General features: G+C 59.2%; 1 protein-coding gene across 1 annotated transcript; it reads left to right on the plus strand.

Annotated features, from left to right (window-relative positions):
• Positions 1-4,917: 4,917 nt before the first annotated feature.
• Positions 4,918-10,459, plus strand: Nkx2-5 (NK2 homeobox 5). The gene is made up of 2 exons (XM_070011874.1): positions 4,918-5,353; positions 8,444-10,459. The coding sequence occupies exons 1-2, from the start codon at positions 4,978-4,980 to the stop codon at positions 9,040-9,042; spliced, it is 975 nt and encodes a 324-aa protein (XP_069867975.1). The 5' UTR covers positions 4,918-4,977; the 3' UTR covers positions 9,043-10,459.
• The last annotated feature ends 1,356 nt before the right edge of the window (positions 10,460-11,815 follow it).

Consider the following 11,815-nt stretch of genomic DNA (forward strand, 5'->3'; position numbering starts at 1 on the left):
CAAGGCAAGTGCTCTACCGCTGAGCCACCTTCCCAGCCCCTGAACAGTTCTTTCTAAAACTTTCAAAAAAAAAAAAAAAAAAAGAACCAAGAGCCTCATTCTTTTTAAACCTTGTCAGTTTGACCAGCAAAAGTGAATCTTCTCTTCCATTTACCTTTCTTTTTCTTTTCTTCCCTCCTTCCTTCTTTCTTTCCTTTCTTCCTATTCTTTTTTCTTTCTTCTTTCTTTCTCTCCTTCCCATGAGGCTCTTATTCTTCACCCTGTTTTCGTTCTGTGGAGTCTTTTTTTTGTAATGGGGTAGGGAAATTCCTGGAGTGGAGACCTTCTAGCATTTTTCTCTTGCTGTTATTCTTCTCTTTAATTCTAGTTAGGATATTTTTGCTCTGACAAAGTGGTTGTACAACCTTGTGTGGTGTGTAAGTTATTTGGTGATTGTCACCCTACAAAATCATGCAAGCAAGCACTCCAAACAAAATTATCTAGCTCAATAAAACGATGGAAGGGGAAAAAAGTAAGCTCCCTACAGCTAGCTAAGGTAAAGTTCTCTCTCTCTCTCTCTCTCTCTCTCTCTCTCTCTCTGTCTCTCTCTCTCTCTCTGGAACAAGAGAGTCTTCCTTGTGGGTGAATTTATTTTCCCAAGATTCAGGGTCTCAAGTCTAAGAACCTTGGTGTGGTGTGTGTGTGTGTGTGTGTGTGTGTGTGTGTGTGTGTGTGTGTCCTGGGACTTGAACTCAGGGCCTAGGCTCTGCCCCTGCACATTTTTGGCTCAAGGCTGGTGTCCTACCACTTGAGCCACAGCTCCACTTCCAGCTTCTTTTTTGAAATGTAGTGCTTCATTAGAGATGAGAGTCTTATAGACGTCCCTGCCCCTGGCTGCCTTCAGACAAAGATCCTCGCAGCTCAGCCTCCTGAGTGGCTGGGATTACAGGCGTGAGCCACCCGCGCCTCTTCTTTCGCTGTGGAACATAGAGACAGCAGCGGAGAAAGCCATCACCGAATTGTGTTATGGCATTCAAGGAGAATCCAATCCAAACCCCAACTCTGGGACATCTTTGAGGGCAAAAGTCTCACTCAAGGGGAATCAGAGGACAGATTAAGGGCCACACTCCTTGGTGGAGGTAAAACCAGGTGCAGGAGAGAGAGATTCTTAGAGTAGAACCCCAGAATGGCAATCCACAGCCCCCCCAACCCCCCCAGACCTCCCCCTCTAGCCTGAGGCCTGGTTGGTTGGGGAGGGAGAGGGAGTCGGTCCTCCGAAACTCATCCATCAGCTGGAGAAAGAGCAGAGTCGAGTTCTCTGTCCTCTGTTTGCTTTCTCGCCAATTATTGCCAGCCTCTGTGTGTTGATATAGACATTGGCCCCCAAAAGTGCTAATGTTCATTTATCAAGGGGGAACCCGCCAGCGGCTCCCACAACTTGTGGTCCTTCCCCAAATATAAACAACGGAGGAGAAGAGACTTCCAGACAGAGTCCTTGTTGAAGATAAAGCTGGGGATAACGCGGCCTGACTCCGGTGGACCGGCTCTCCGGGTGCATTAATGATTCCTGCCTTTATCTTTCAATTAATCACATCTACTTTTTTTTTTTGGTAAGGGATTCAGCCCGAGCTGATTGCAGGAAGCGATTGCTTTTCAATTAATAATAATTTATTTGCGCACAGCACACCCCTTTCCCAAAGTCTTAAAAGGCAAAGAAAGGGTTGCAGAGATTTCTCTCCCTCTCCCCCTTCTCCCTCCCCCCTTCTCCCTCTTCTCTCCTCCCCCCCCCACCCCCAGTTCTTCAGTCTGTCTCCATTTGTGTCTCTCGGCCTTGCTCTGGTTGAAAGCTGTTTGTTTGTCCTGCGAGATGGGAAAATATAAGGCGCAGAGAGATCGGGCCTGCTGTGGGAAAAATAAAGATGCCACCCCTGCAAAACAAACCAGGAAAGAGGGGGAGGATAGAGTTTCTGTCTTTCCCACTCCAGCCCACCCACCCCCAACCATGGCAAATTCTAATTTAAAAATCAAATTATACGTGTGTGTGTGTGTGTGTGTGTACACACTGCAAAATGAAGCATAAAATTGCTATTGGATAGTTTATGGAATTTTGTTGAGTATGGTTCCAACTTCTTCTTCTTCTTCTTCTTCTTCTTCTTCTTCTTCTTCTTCTTCTTCTTCTTCTTCTTCTTCTTCTTCTTCTTCTTCTTCCTCCTCCTCCTCCTCCTCCTCCTCCTCCTCCTCCTCCTCTTCTTCTTCTTCATCCTTGTTATTGTTATTATTAATTATTATTATTAGGACTCATTTCCTTTCTCTGGGAAGGCCCACGGCCTTTTCTGTAGCGGAAAGAATTAATGAGCAGAATCATCCAGGGTGTAAAGAGGGATTTGGGGGGGGGGGAATACATCGAATTTTATCTTCTTCCCCCTGCCCCATTCCCAACCTTACCCCATCCAAAAACAAAACAAACAAACAAACAAAAAAAAACAAAGATTTTCATCCATTTTTCCTGACACCTGACCTACGGCATTTCAGAGGAAAAAAAAAGTGATCAATCCTCTCTTCTTTGATTTATAAAGGAAATGCTCATTGAGAGAGAGAGAGAGAGAGAGAGAGAGAGAGAGAGAGAGAGAGAGAGAGAGAGAGAGAGAGAGAGAGATGTTTCTTTTTCTTTTTCCAGAACTACTACTTGCTCCCAAAAAAAAAACAAGACAAAAAAGGAAAAAGTCAGGCGGATTCCGGATGTCGCCTCCATGTCCCCCCACCCCCCTTTAAACGGTAATATTTCAGGCGAAGGTTCACCCTAATCTTTCAAACTGTCATCGCCAGCGGACACGGGGCGAGTGGTTCCAGGACCCCCGGCTCCTAGATCTGCCCAGAGAGACTTTTCGTTGAATCCGAGACGGCTTTCGTTTGTCAGGTGCCACGGTGTGGACACTAAAACACCACCCCCCCCAAATTAACCACCTTCACCCCGTAAAAACCCCCATCTAAAATTGGTTCCAAGCAATAAATAACCAGTCCAAAGCCTTGATGAAGACAAAACAACTCAACAACAACAATAAAACGAGGGATCTGGTCAGGGCTCTGTGGCTGGGGGTGGGTGGGTAGCCCCTTGGAGGGCAGGCGACTGGGAGTGAGGAGACGCAGCCTGGCACCGGTGCCCGGGGTCTGGGGGGAGGCGTCCGGGCGCTGTGCGGGCCCAGGCCCGGCTCGGGGCGGCCCGTGCTCGGGAGACCAGGACTCGGGAGTTTGCGTGCGGGGAGCTTCAGGCAGGAACGGATGCCACGGTCGGCTTTGTCCCTGTGTTTTATGTGAGCGCTTCCTCCCGTCGCCCCGACTGGGGTGAGGATAAGTGTCATTAGCTAACACGTGACGGGGTGCCATGAGCAACCCCCCCTTTTTTTTTCTTTCTTTCTTCTTGGACCCCCAAGGAGCGAAAGCCCTCCCGGCCGGGTTCTCAGGCCGCGAGCGCAGATTGTGGGAAAGCCAGGCTTCTCTTGGGCGGGCCATCCTCAGCACCCCTCAATCCTGGAGCCCCTCTGTCGGCTCTGAGATTGATCCCGGATTAGAAGTGATCACCCCACCTGTCCGTCCTGCTTCCCGGCTCAGGAGCCGGTCCCCAGGGCGGCGCGGGGCGCTGTCTGCCCGGGCCGGTCCCCAGGGCGCGGGGCGCTGTCTGCCCCGGCCGGAGCTCGGGGAGCCCGGGGAGCCCGGGGAGCCCGGGGAGCCCGCGCAGCCGGCCGCGGCTGGTGGACGGTTTAGCCTGTAGGCCAGGAGGGTGGTGAGAGAATGGGGTGACTGGACGATTGTCCCCAGGAGAAGCAGCGCGTGTCCAGGCCTCCTGGACACGGTCTCCTGTCTGTCTGTCTGTCTGTACGTGTCTGTGCGTGTGTCTGTCTGTCATCTGTGGTCTGTGTGTCTCTCTGTATGTGTCTGTGTGTGTCTGTGTCTGTGTCTGTGTGTGTCTGTCATCTGTGTGTGTGTCTGTATGTTTCTGTGTGTCTGTCTGTGTGTCTGCATGTCTGTTGTCTGTGTCTGTGTGTGTGTCTGTGCGTGTCTGTTGTGTGTCTGTGTGTCTGTGTGCGTGTCTGTTGTGTGTGTCTCTGCGTGTCTGTGTGTTTGTCTGTATGTGTCTGTGTGCGTGTCTGCCTGTGTCTGTGTGTCTGTGCGTGTGCATGTGTGTGTCTGTTGTCTGTGTGTGTCCGTGTGTCTGTCTGTATGTGTCTGTGCGTGTCTGTCTGTGTCTGTGTCTGTGTCTATGTGCGTGTCTGTGTGTCTGTGTCTATGTGCGTGTCTGTTGTGTCTGTGTCTCTGCGTGTCTGTGTGTCTGTCTGTATGTGTCTGTGTGCGTGTCTGTCTGTGTCCTTGTGTCTGTCTGTGTGTGTGGGGGGGGGATACATTTCTTCTAGAGGAGAGTCAGTCGGACAAAATTAGGAGCTGAGGGAAGGGGTGAGTGGGACCGGGGCTCAGGACCCCGCTTTGCTCGCGAACCCCTCTGCTGAGATGATAACCATATTATACACACGCATATATAAAGGGGGGAGAGCGGCGCCCCCCCGCAGTGGACGGACGGGGCGGCCAAGTTGTGAGTTCGACTCCCCCGCTTCCATCTCAGCATCGGAGGCCGACGTCTGGGGAAGGAGCTTGACAGGGCTTGACACACTGGGACCGGCCCCCCCCATACCCCCGGAGCCCCCCCGGGGCCCCCCCCATACCCCCGGACCCCCCCGGGTCCCCCCCCCCGGGCCCCGCAGCCGTCCGCGCGGGCCGCGGCCCCTTTAAGCCCGGGCGGGGCTCCCGCGGGGCTCCGGTTCCCGGCGGGATGACTATATTAGGTGACACCCCGCGGCCCGGGCTGGGGGCCCCGCCCCGCCCCGCCCCGCCCCGGGACCCCGCCCCCGCCGGGGCGCCGCGCGGGCCGCTCCCCGCGCCCGGGCCCGGGGTGGCGGGGGCGCAGGGCGCCGTGCGCGGCGGAGCCGGCCCGGGGCGGCGCTGACCATGTTCCCCAGCCCCGCGCTCGCGCCCACCCCGTTCTCCGTCAAAGACATCCTGAGCCTGGAGCTCCAGCGGCAGCAGCGGCGAGGGCGCAGCCCGGGCCCGCCGCCCGCGCGCCCCGCGCCCGCCTGCATGCTGGCCGCCGCCGCCGCCTTCCGGCCCGAGGCCTGCGCGGGGCCCGGGGCGCGCGGCCCGGCCTTCCCCGCCGCCCCGGGCCCCGCCTCGCCGCCCGCGCCCCGCGCCCCGGCCTTCCCCGCCGCCCCGGGCCCCGCCTCGCCGCCCGCGCCCCGCGCCCCGGCCTTCCCCGACGCCCCGGCCTTCCACCCGCGCGTCTACGGAGACGCGGAGCCCGCGCGGGACCCCCGAGCCGAGAAGAAAGGTGAGGGCCCCGGGGATCGGGGGACACCGAGAGGGAGAGAGGCACCCCGAGACGATCGCCCGGGTCCCCGCGGATCGGGGATCGGAACCGGGGGCCCCGGGGTTTGTCGTGTACGTGGGGGCCTGGGCGGCCCCCCACTTTTTGAAGCCCTGGGTGGGGGGGTGGGGGGGCAGCGGACCGGGCGGCTGGGGGAGCTGTAGCTATAGAGGGTTAAAATGAAAACCCCGCGTTGGGTTCCGGGGTCTTTTATTTTACATTTGTTATTATTGTTATTATTGTTGTTGTTATTAGTTATGGTTGTCTTCAGCTGCACAGAGAAGCTCCCCGTGCGCACAGCACAGTGGCTGAGGTCAGGCGTCCATGGCCACCAGCGCCCCTCCTCGGGGGGTCTTTTTGTTTGTTAGAAATAAAGTGCACAGGGGATGAGACAGGAATCAGAGCCCCGCGTGCACACACGCACGCACACGCACATCCCCGCACGCACCACTGAATGAAGGTGCCCAGATTTGCCCCTCGCTCTGGCTTCCCCGGCCCCGCCGCGCTTGGCGAAGTTGGGCCTTAGATTTCTAACGTGAAATGCTAAGGAACCTGATTTCCGAGGAGGAGGAGGAGGAGGAGGAGGAGGAGGAGGAGGAGGAGGAGGAGGAGGAGGAGGAGGAGGAGGAGGAGGAGGAGGAGGAGGAGGAGGAGGAGGAGGAGGAGGAGGAGGAGGAGGAGGAGGAGGAGGAGGAGGAGGAGGAGGAGGAGGAGGAGGAGGAGGAGGAGGAGGAGGAGGAGGAGGAGGAGGAGGAGGAGGAGGAGGAGGAGGAGGAGGAGGAGGAGGAGGAGGAGGAGGAGGAGGAGGAGGAGGAGGAGGAGGAGGAGGAGGAGGAGGAGGAGGAGGAGGAGGAGGAGGAGGAGGAGGAGGAGGAGGAGGAGGAGGAGGAGGAGGAGGAGGAGGAGGAGGAGGAGGAGGAGGAGGAGGAGGAGGAGGAGGAGGAGGAGGAGGAGGAGGAGGAGGAGGAGGAGGAGGAGGAGGAGGGGGGGGGTGATGGTTTGCCAGGCACAGTTTCCAGCGGGACCCAGGGCCTCACCCAGGAGACCATCCACTTCGTAGGCTTCGCCCCTGAGCGCATCCGCGTGTGTCCTTTGCTTGCTGTTTGAGCTGAGCAACTATGAAGTCCCCGGCTGTGCCAAAATCATACCCACTAACGCGTAGCTGACGAACCTCCTCCTCCGTAGCCCTGTCTGCGGGCTTCGCCTGCCCGGTGCCCCGTGGCTCGCGCCCGGCTTCCTGGCTATCCCGCAGGCTGAGATGGGGAGGATCGCGGGGGGGGTTGAAGCCAGCCAGGACGGGGGAGTCCCAGAGCTGCTTTTTAATCCTCCAATGAACCAGCAAAAGACAAAGGGGCAGCAGCAGCGGAATTGGGGCTCGAGCAAAAGAAGCGCGCGGGGGGAACGGTGTCCAAGCGCAGATTTCAAACCTCAGGACACACACACACACACACACACACACACACACACACACACACACACACACACACACACAGGGCTAATGATTCTCACCATCTACACAGACATCCGGGATTAAAGCAGAGAGCTGCAGAAGGCGGCCTTCTTGGGGACGGAGCGGGCTATCCAGGCTTTTCCACCGCAGGGAAGGAACTTGTCCTTTTCCTAGAGAGAGACACAGTTGGGGGAGACCCAGACCCTCCTGGGAATCTTCGCCACCAGGCCAAGGAAGGCCAAAGGGCAAAATGGCCAGTGAGAGGTGGACAGCGAACCGCTCGATTTGCCCAGGGGCAGAAAAGGAAGGTGGTGAGGGGTGGATATCAGCGGTGCTAGAGTTTCTAAGATGTGAGGTGAGGTCCTACTGAGCGGGCCGGGCACCGAGTGCTGGCTAAGTCGGCCCTCCTGCAGCTCAGGGCCTTGAACTCGAACTCGGAGCCGGTTGGTTTTCAGGTTCCTTGATTGGCCCCGCCGCCCTGGGGCTCTTTGGCTCTTTAGTTTTAGGACTGGGCGCCCACCCGCCTTCATTCAAACCCTTCGGCCCCAGGACCCCCGGCTTTGACTTTCTGCCCTTCTGTCGGTCGCGGGGCTTGAACTCAGGGCCTGGGCGCCGTCCCTGGCCTGGGCGCTGGAGGCTGGCGCGCGCCCATCCGATCCACGGCTCCGGCTCAGCCTTTCCTGCTGTGGTGGTTTTTAATGGTGAGAAAACTCATCGGAACTGGACGGAGCGGGCAGAGCAGACACACAGACAGACAGACAGACAGACAGACAGGGGAGAGGAGGAGGAGGCCGCGCTGTGGGTGCTCCCCAAAGGGGGATGGAGAAGGGGGGACACCCCGTCTTTTTTCTTCTTCTGATGTGCCCTGGCTCAGTGGAGAGCCTCTGGTGCGCGTGTCCACGGGTGGCTTTGAACCGCCATCCTCCAGATCTCAGCCAGGCGAGCCGTGGGGCCCGGGGCAGGGGGGGGGGCTGGCGTGTTGTTCAGGGGGTGCAGGGGTCCGATTTGGATGGGTTATAGTCCTCCAAGGGGAAGGGTAATGGGGGGACAAAACGCAGGGCGAGACACACCCGGGCCCCAGGCGCCCTGACCTAATAACAACAACAACAATAATAACAATAACAATAGCAATAGCAATAATAATAATAATAATAATGATCAAGTTAACCAGGCAGCCGGGAGTGAAGGGGAAAGCAGCAGCAGGTGTCCTGGGGGTGGGGGTCCCGCCCCGCCCCCGCTGGCCCCCGCCCCCGCTGGCCCCGCCCCCGCTGGCCCCGCCCCCGCTGGCCCCGCCCCCGCTGGCCCCGCCCCCGCTGGCCCCGCCCTCGCTGGTCCCGCCCCCGCACGCGCCGGCCCCGCCCCTCGCCGACCCCGCCCCCCCGCACGCCCCGCCCCCGCCGGGCCTGCCCCCGCACGCCCCGCCCCCCGCCGGCCCCGCCCCCGCTGGCCCCGCCCTCGCTGGCCCCGCCCCGCTGGCCATGCCCTCGCTGGCCCCGCCCCCGCTGGCCACGCCCCGCTGGCCCCGCCCCCGCACGCCCCGCCCCGCCGGCCCCGCCCCTCGCCGACCCCGCCCCCTCGCTGACCCCGCCCCCCGCCCCGCGCAGGCGCAGAGGCGGAGCGCGGGCGCGCGCGCAGGCGCCGGCGGCCCCCGCGTGCTCTTCTCGCAGACGCAGGTGCTGGAGCTGGAGCGGCGCTTCAAGCAGCAGCGCTACCTGTCGGCGCCGGAGCGCGACCAGCTGGCGGGCGCGCTGCAGCTCACCTCCACGCAGGTCAAGATCTGGTTCCAGAACCGGCGCTACAAGTGCAAGCGGCAGCGCCAGGACCAGACGCTGGAGCTGGCGGGCTTCCCGCCGCCGCCGCCCGCGGGGCCCGCGCGCCGCGTGGCCGTGCCCGTGCTCGTGCGCGACGGCAAGCCCTGCGTGGCCGAGCCCGCGCCCTACGCGCCCGCCTACGCCGGCCTGGGCCTGGGCGCCTACGCGCTGCCCGCGCTGCCCGCCTACCCCGCCTACGGCGCCGCCCGCCGCCCCGCCCTGCGCGCCCGCCGCCTTCCCCGCCGCCAGCGCCGCCGCCGGCCCCCCACGCCGGCTTCGGGAACTTGGGCGGCGGCGGCGACCTGAACGCGGGCGGCGGCGGCGGCGGCGGGCCCGGCGTGGCGCAGGGCGGCCCCGGGGTGTCCACGCTGCACGGCATCCGAGCCTGGTAGGGAAGGGACCGCACGCCACGGGGAGGGGGCGCCCTCCGCCGCCCGTCCGTCCGTCCATCCACCCATCCACCCATCCATCCATCCACCCCACCCATCGACCCATCCATCCATCACATCCATACACCCATCCATCCATCCATCACATCCACCCATCCATCCATCCACCCATCCACCCACCCATCCACCCACCCATCCATCTACCCACCCATCCATCCATCCATCCATCCACACATCCACCCATCCATCCATCCATCTATCTGTTCACCCACCCACCCACCCATCCATCCATCCATCCATCCACCCACCCATCCATCCATCCATCCATCCACCCACCCATCCACCCACCCATCCATCCATCCATCCATCCACCCACCCATCCATCCATCCATCCATCACATCCACCTGCCCATCCATCCATCCATCCATCCACCCATCCATCCATCCATCCACCCACCCATCCATCCATCCATCCATCACATCCACCCATCCACCCATCCATCCACACATCCACCCATCCATCCATCCATCCAAACATCCACCCACCCACCCATCCATCCACTCACCCATCTATCCATCCATCCACCCATCCATCTATTCGTCCATCCACTCATCCATACAAAATACATCATTCTATCCTTCCTTCTTTCCATCCATCCATCCCTTTACCCATCCATCCACCCACCCATCCATCCACTCACTCATCCACCAGTTCATGTATCCATATATACATCCATCCACCTACCCATCCATCCATCCATCCTCCCATCCATCATTCTATCCTTCCTTCCTCTCTTCCAGCCAAGCCACCCACTCACCCATACATGCATCCATCCACCCCCCATCCATCCACCCACCCATCCACCCACCCATCCACCCATCCACCCACCCATCCACCCATCCATCCACCCCCCATCCATCCACCCATCCATCCATCCACCCATCCATCCACTCACCCATCCATTCATCCATCCATCACATCCACCCATCCATCCACCCATCCATCCATCCACCCCCCATCCCACCGCTCCAGAACAGGCCCCGGGAGGTTTGACCCCGGAACAATTCCCCCCTCCGTCCACTCCCACCTTCACCCCCCATCCCCACCCCGAGCTTTTCTGCAGCGAGCAGAGGAGCGATCGCGGCTGGTTCCTCTCCCGTCTCAACACCGGCCAGCAGGACCGGAGCAGAGAACCGGGGACGGGGCGCTGGCTGAGCTGCAGGCGCGTCCCAGCCCCGGGGCCTCGGCGCCTGCCCCCCCTGCCCCCCGTATTTATGTGTTTACTCGTTGCTGTAAGAAGGGAGGAGCGCCCGGCCCCGCCGGCCCTGCCATCCTTTGACCCCCAGCGCGTTTCCAAGGACATTTGCGCCAAGCGGGCAAAGCCAGGATATGGTTGATAATAAAAAGTTACTCGCCCCAGGCCCTTGTCACAGCCTGTCTGGGATTATTCCCTACCAGCAAGGGGAGAGCCTAGTTTATTTGTGCTTGTATTTGATTGTGTGTGTGTGTGTGTGTGTGTGTGTACACGCGTGCACGTGCTCGCAGGGAATGAGACGTAAACTCACGGCCTTGGTTTTTCCATTCCAGGATTGATTGATTTATAATGGTTTATTGGAGATCAGAGCCTCACAGACTTTCCTGCCCAGGCTGGCTTTGAACCACGATCCTCAGATCTCAGCCTCCTGAGCAGCGCCCGGTGAGAAAACCTATTTGAGGGTGTATTTCTGACACCACTGTGAGCGGTGGCCATTTTCAGGCCACGCTGGTATTAGATTTCTCTAACATCGCCTTAGAGCTGCCGAACGGCCCATAAACCATCTTATGCCAGCCGGGCACAGTGGCTCACGCCTGTCATCCCAGCTACTCAGGAGGCTGAGATCTGAGGATCGAGGTTCAAAGCCAGCCTGCGCAGGAAAGTTCATGAGACTCTGATCTCCAATAAACCACCAAAAAAAAAGCTGGAAGTGGCGCTGTGTGTGGCTCAAGTGGTCGAGCTTTGAGCAAAAAACAAGCTCAGAAACAGCATCTAGGTCTTGAGTTCAAGCCCCAGAACTGGCAATAACAACAACAATAATAGTAATAATATTAAACCATGCTAGCCATCGGGGCGCCAGTCATGGTGGGCTGTCTCGTTTTTTGTTTGTTTTGTGTGTAAAATGGAGAACGAAAAATCACCTCCTTCGGAGCCCAGAGTTTGTCCCTGGATGTGGGGTTTGCCAGCTGCACCCCAAGAGACCGGAGGGGACCCCAGCTAAGACTCCCTAGGGCAGCGAAGATACTGGCAGCCGCTTCGTTTGCCCCGGGGGCCTGCGTGGTTTGCTTTTGATTTTTTTATTCCCCGTGGCACTGTCTCCCTACTTTTTTCCGCTCAAGGCTTGAGTGATTTATCCCAGCTGGCTTCCAACCAAACCGAGAGCCTCAGCTCTCAGCCTCGGGGAGTGTCTAGGATTACAGGCGTGCGCGACTACCCGCGTCCACCTTCTCTTCTGGTGAGTGAGTGTGACCCCAGCCCGCCTTGGCTGGTGTTTGCTGGGCTGCAGGGAGGTTAGTTAGTACCAGATGCTGGATTTTAGGGGCCCCAAGGTGCTGGGTAAAAGATGCGCGTGGGGGTCTCCCACCCCCAGGTCAGGGCTCAGCGGTGCAAGGTTTGCAGAGTCTGCAAAGCTGAGTTCACACCAAGTTAGAGAACCGGCCGGGTCCCCGCTGGGGGGTTGTTCAACTCAGCCGAAGCTTTTCCTATGCTAAGCTCAGCGCCTGCTGAGCCCACAGCCTTCT

Source organism: Dipodomys merriami, unplaced genomic scaffold (assembly GCF_024711535.1).
Source record: "Dipodomys merriami isolate MVZ:Mamm:240054 unplaced genomic scaffold, mDipMer1.0.p SCAF_848, whole genome shotgun sequence".
NCBI classification, from domain to species: domain Eukaryota; kingdom Metazoa; phylum Chordata; class Mammalia; order Rodentia; family Heteromyidae; genus Dipodomys; species Dipodomys merriami.

Coding starts and splice junctions, on each gene's coding strand:
- Nkx2-5 (XM_070011874.1), top strand. CDS start 4,978: ATGTTCCCCAGCCCCGCGCTCGCGCCCACCCCGTTCTCCGTCAAAGAC. Junction 5,354..8,443: donor CCCCCGAGCCGAGAAGAAAG/GTGAGGGCCCCG, acceptor CGCCCCGCGCAG/GCGCAGAGGCGGAGCGCGGG.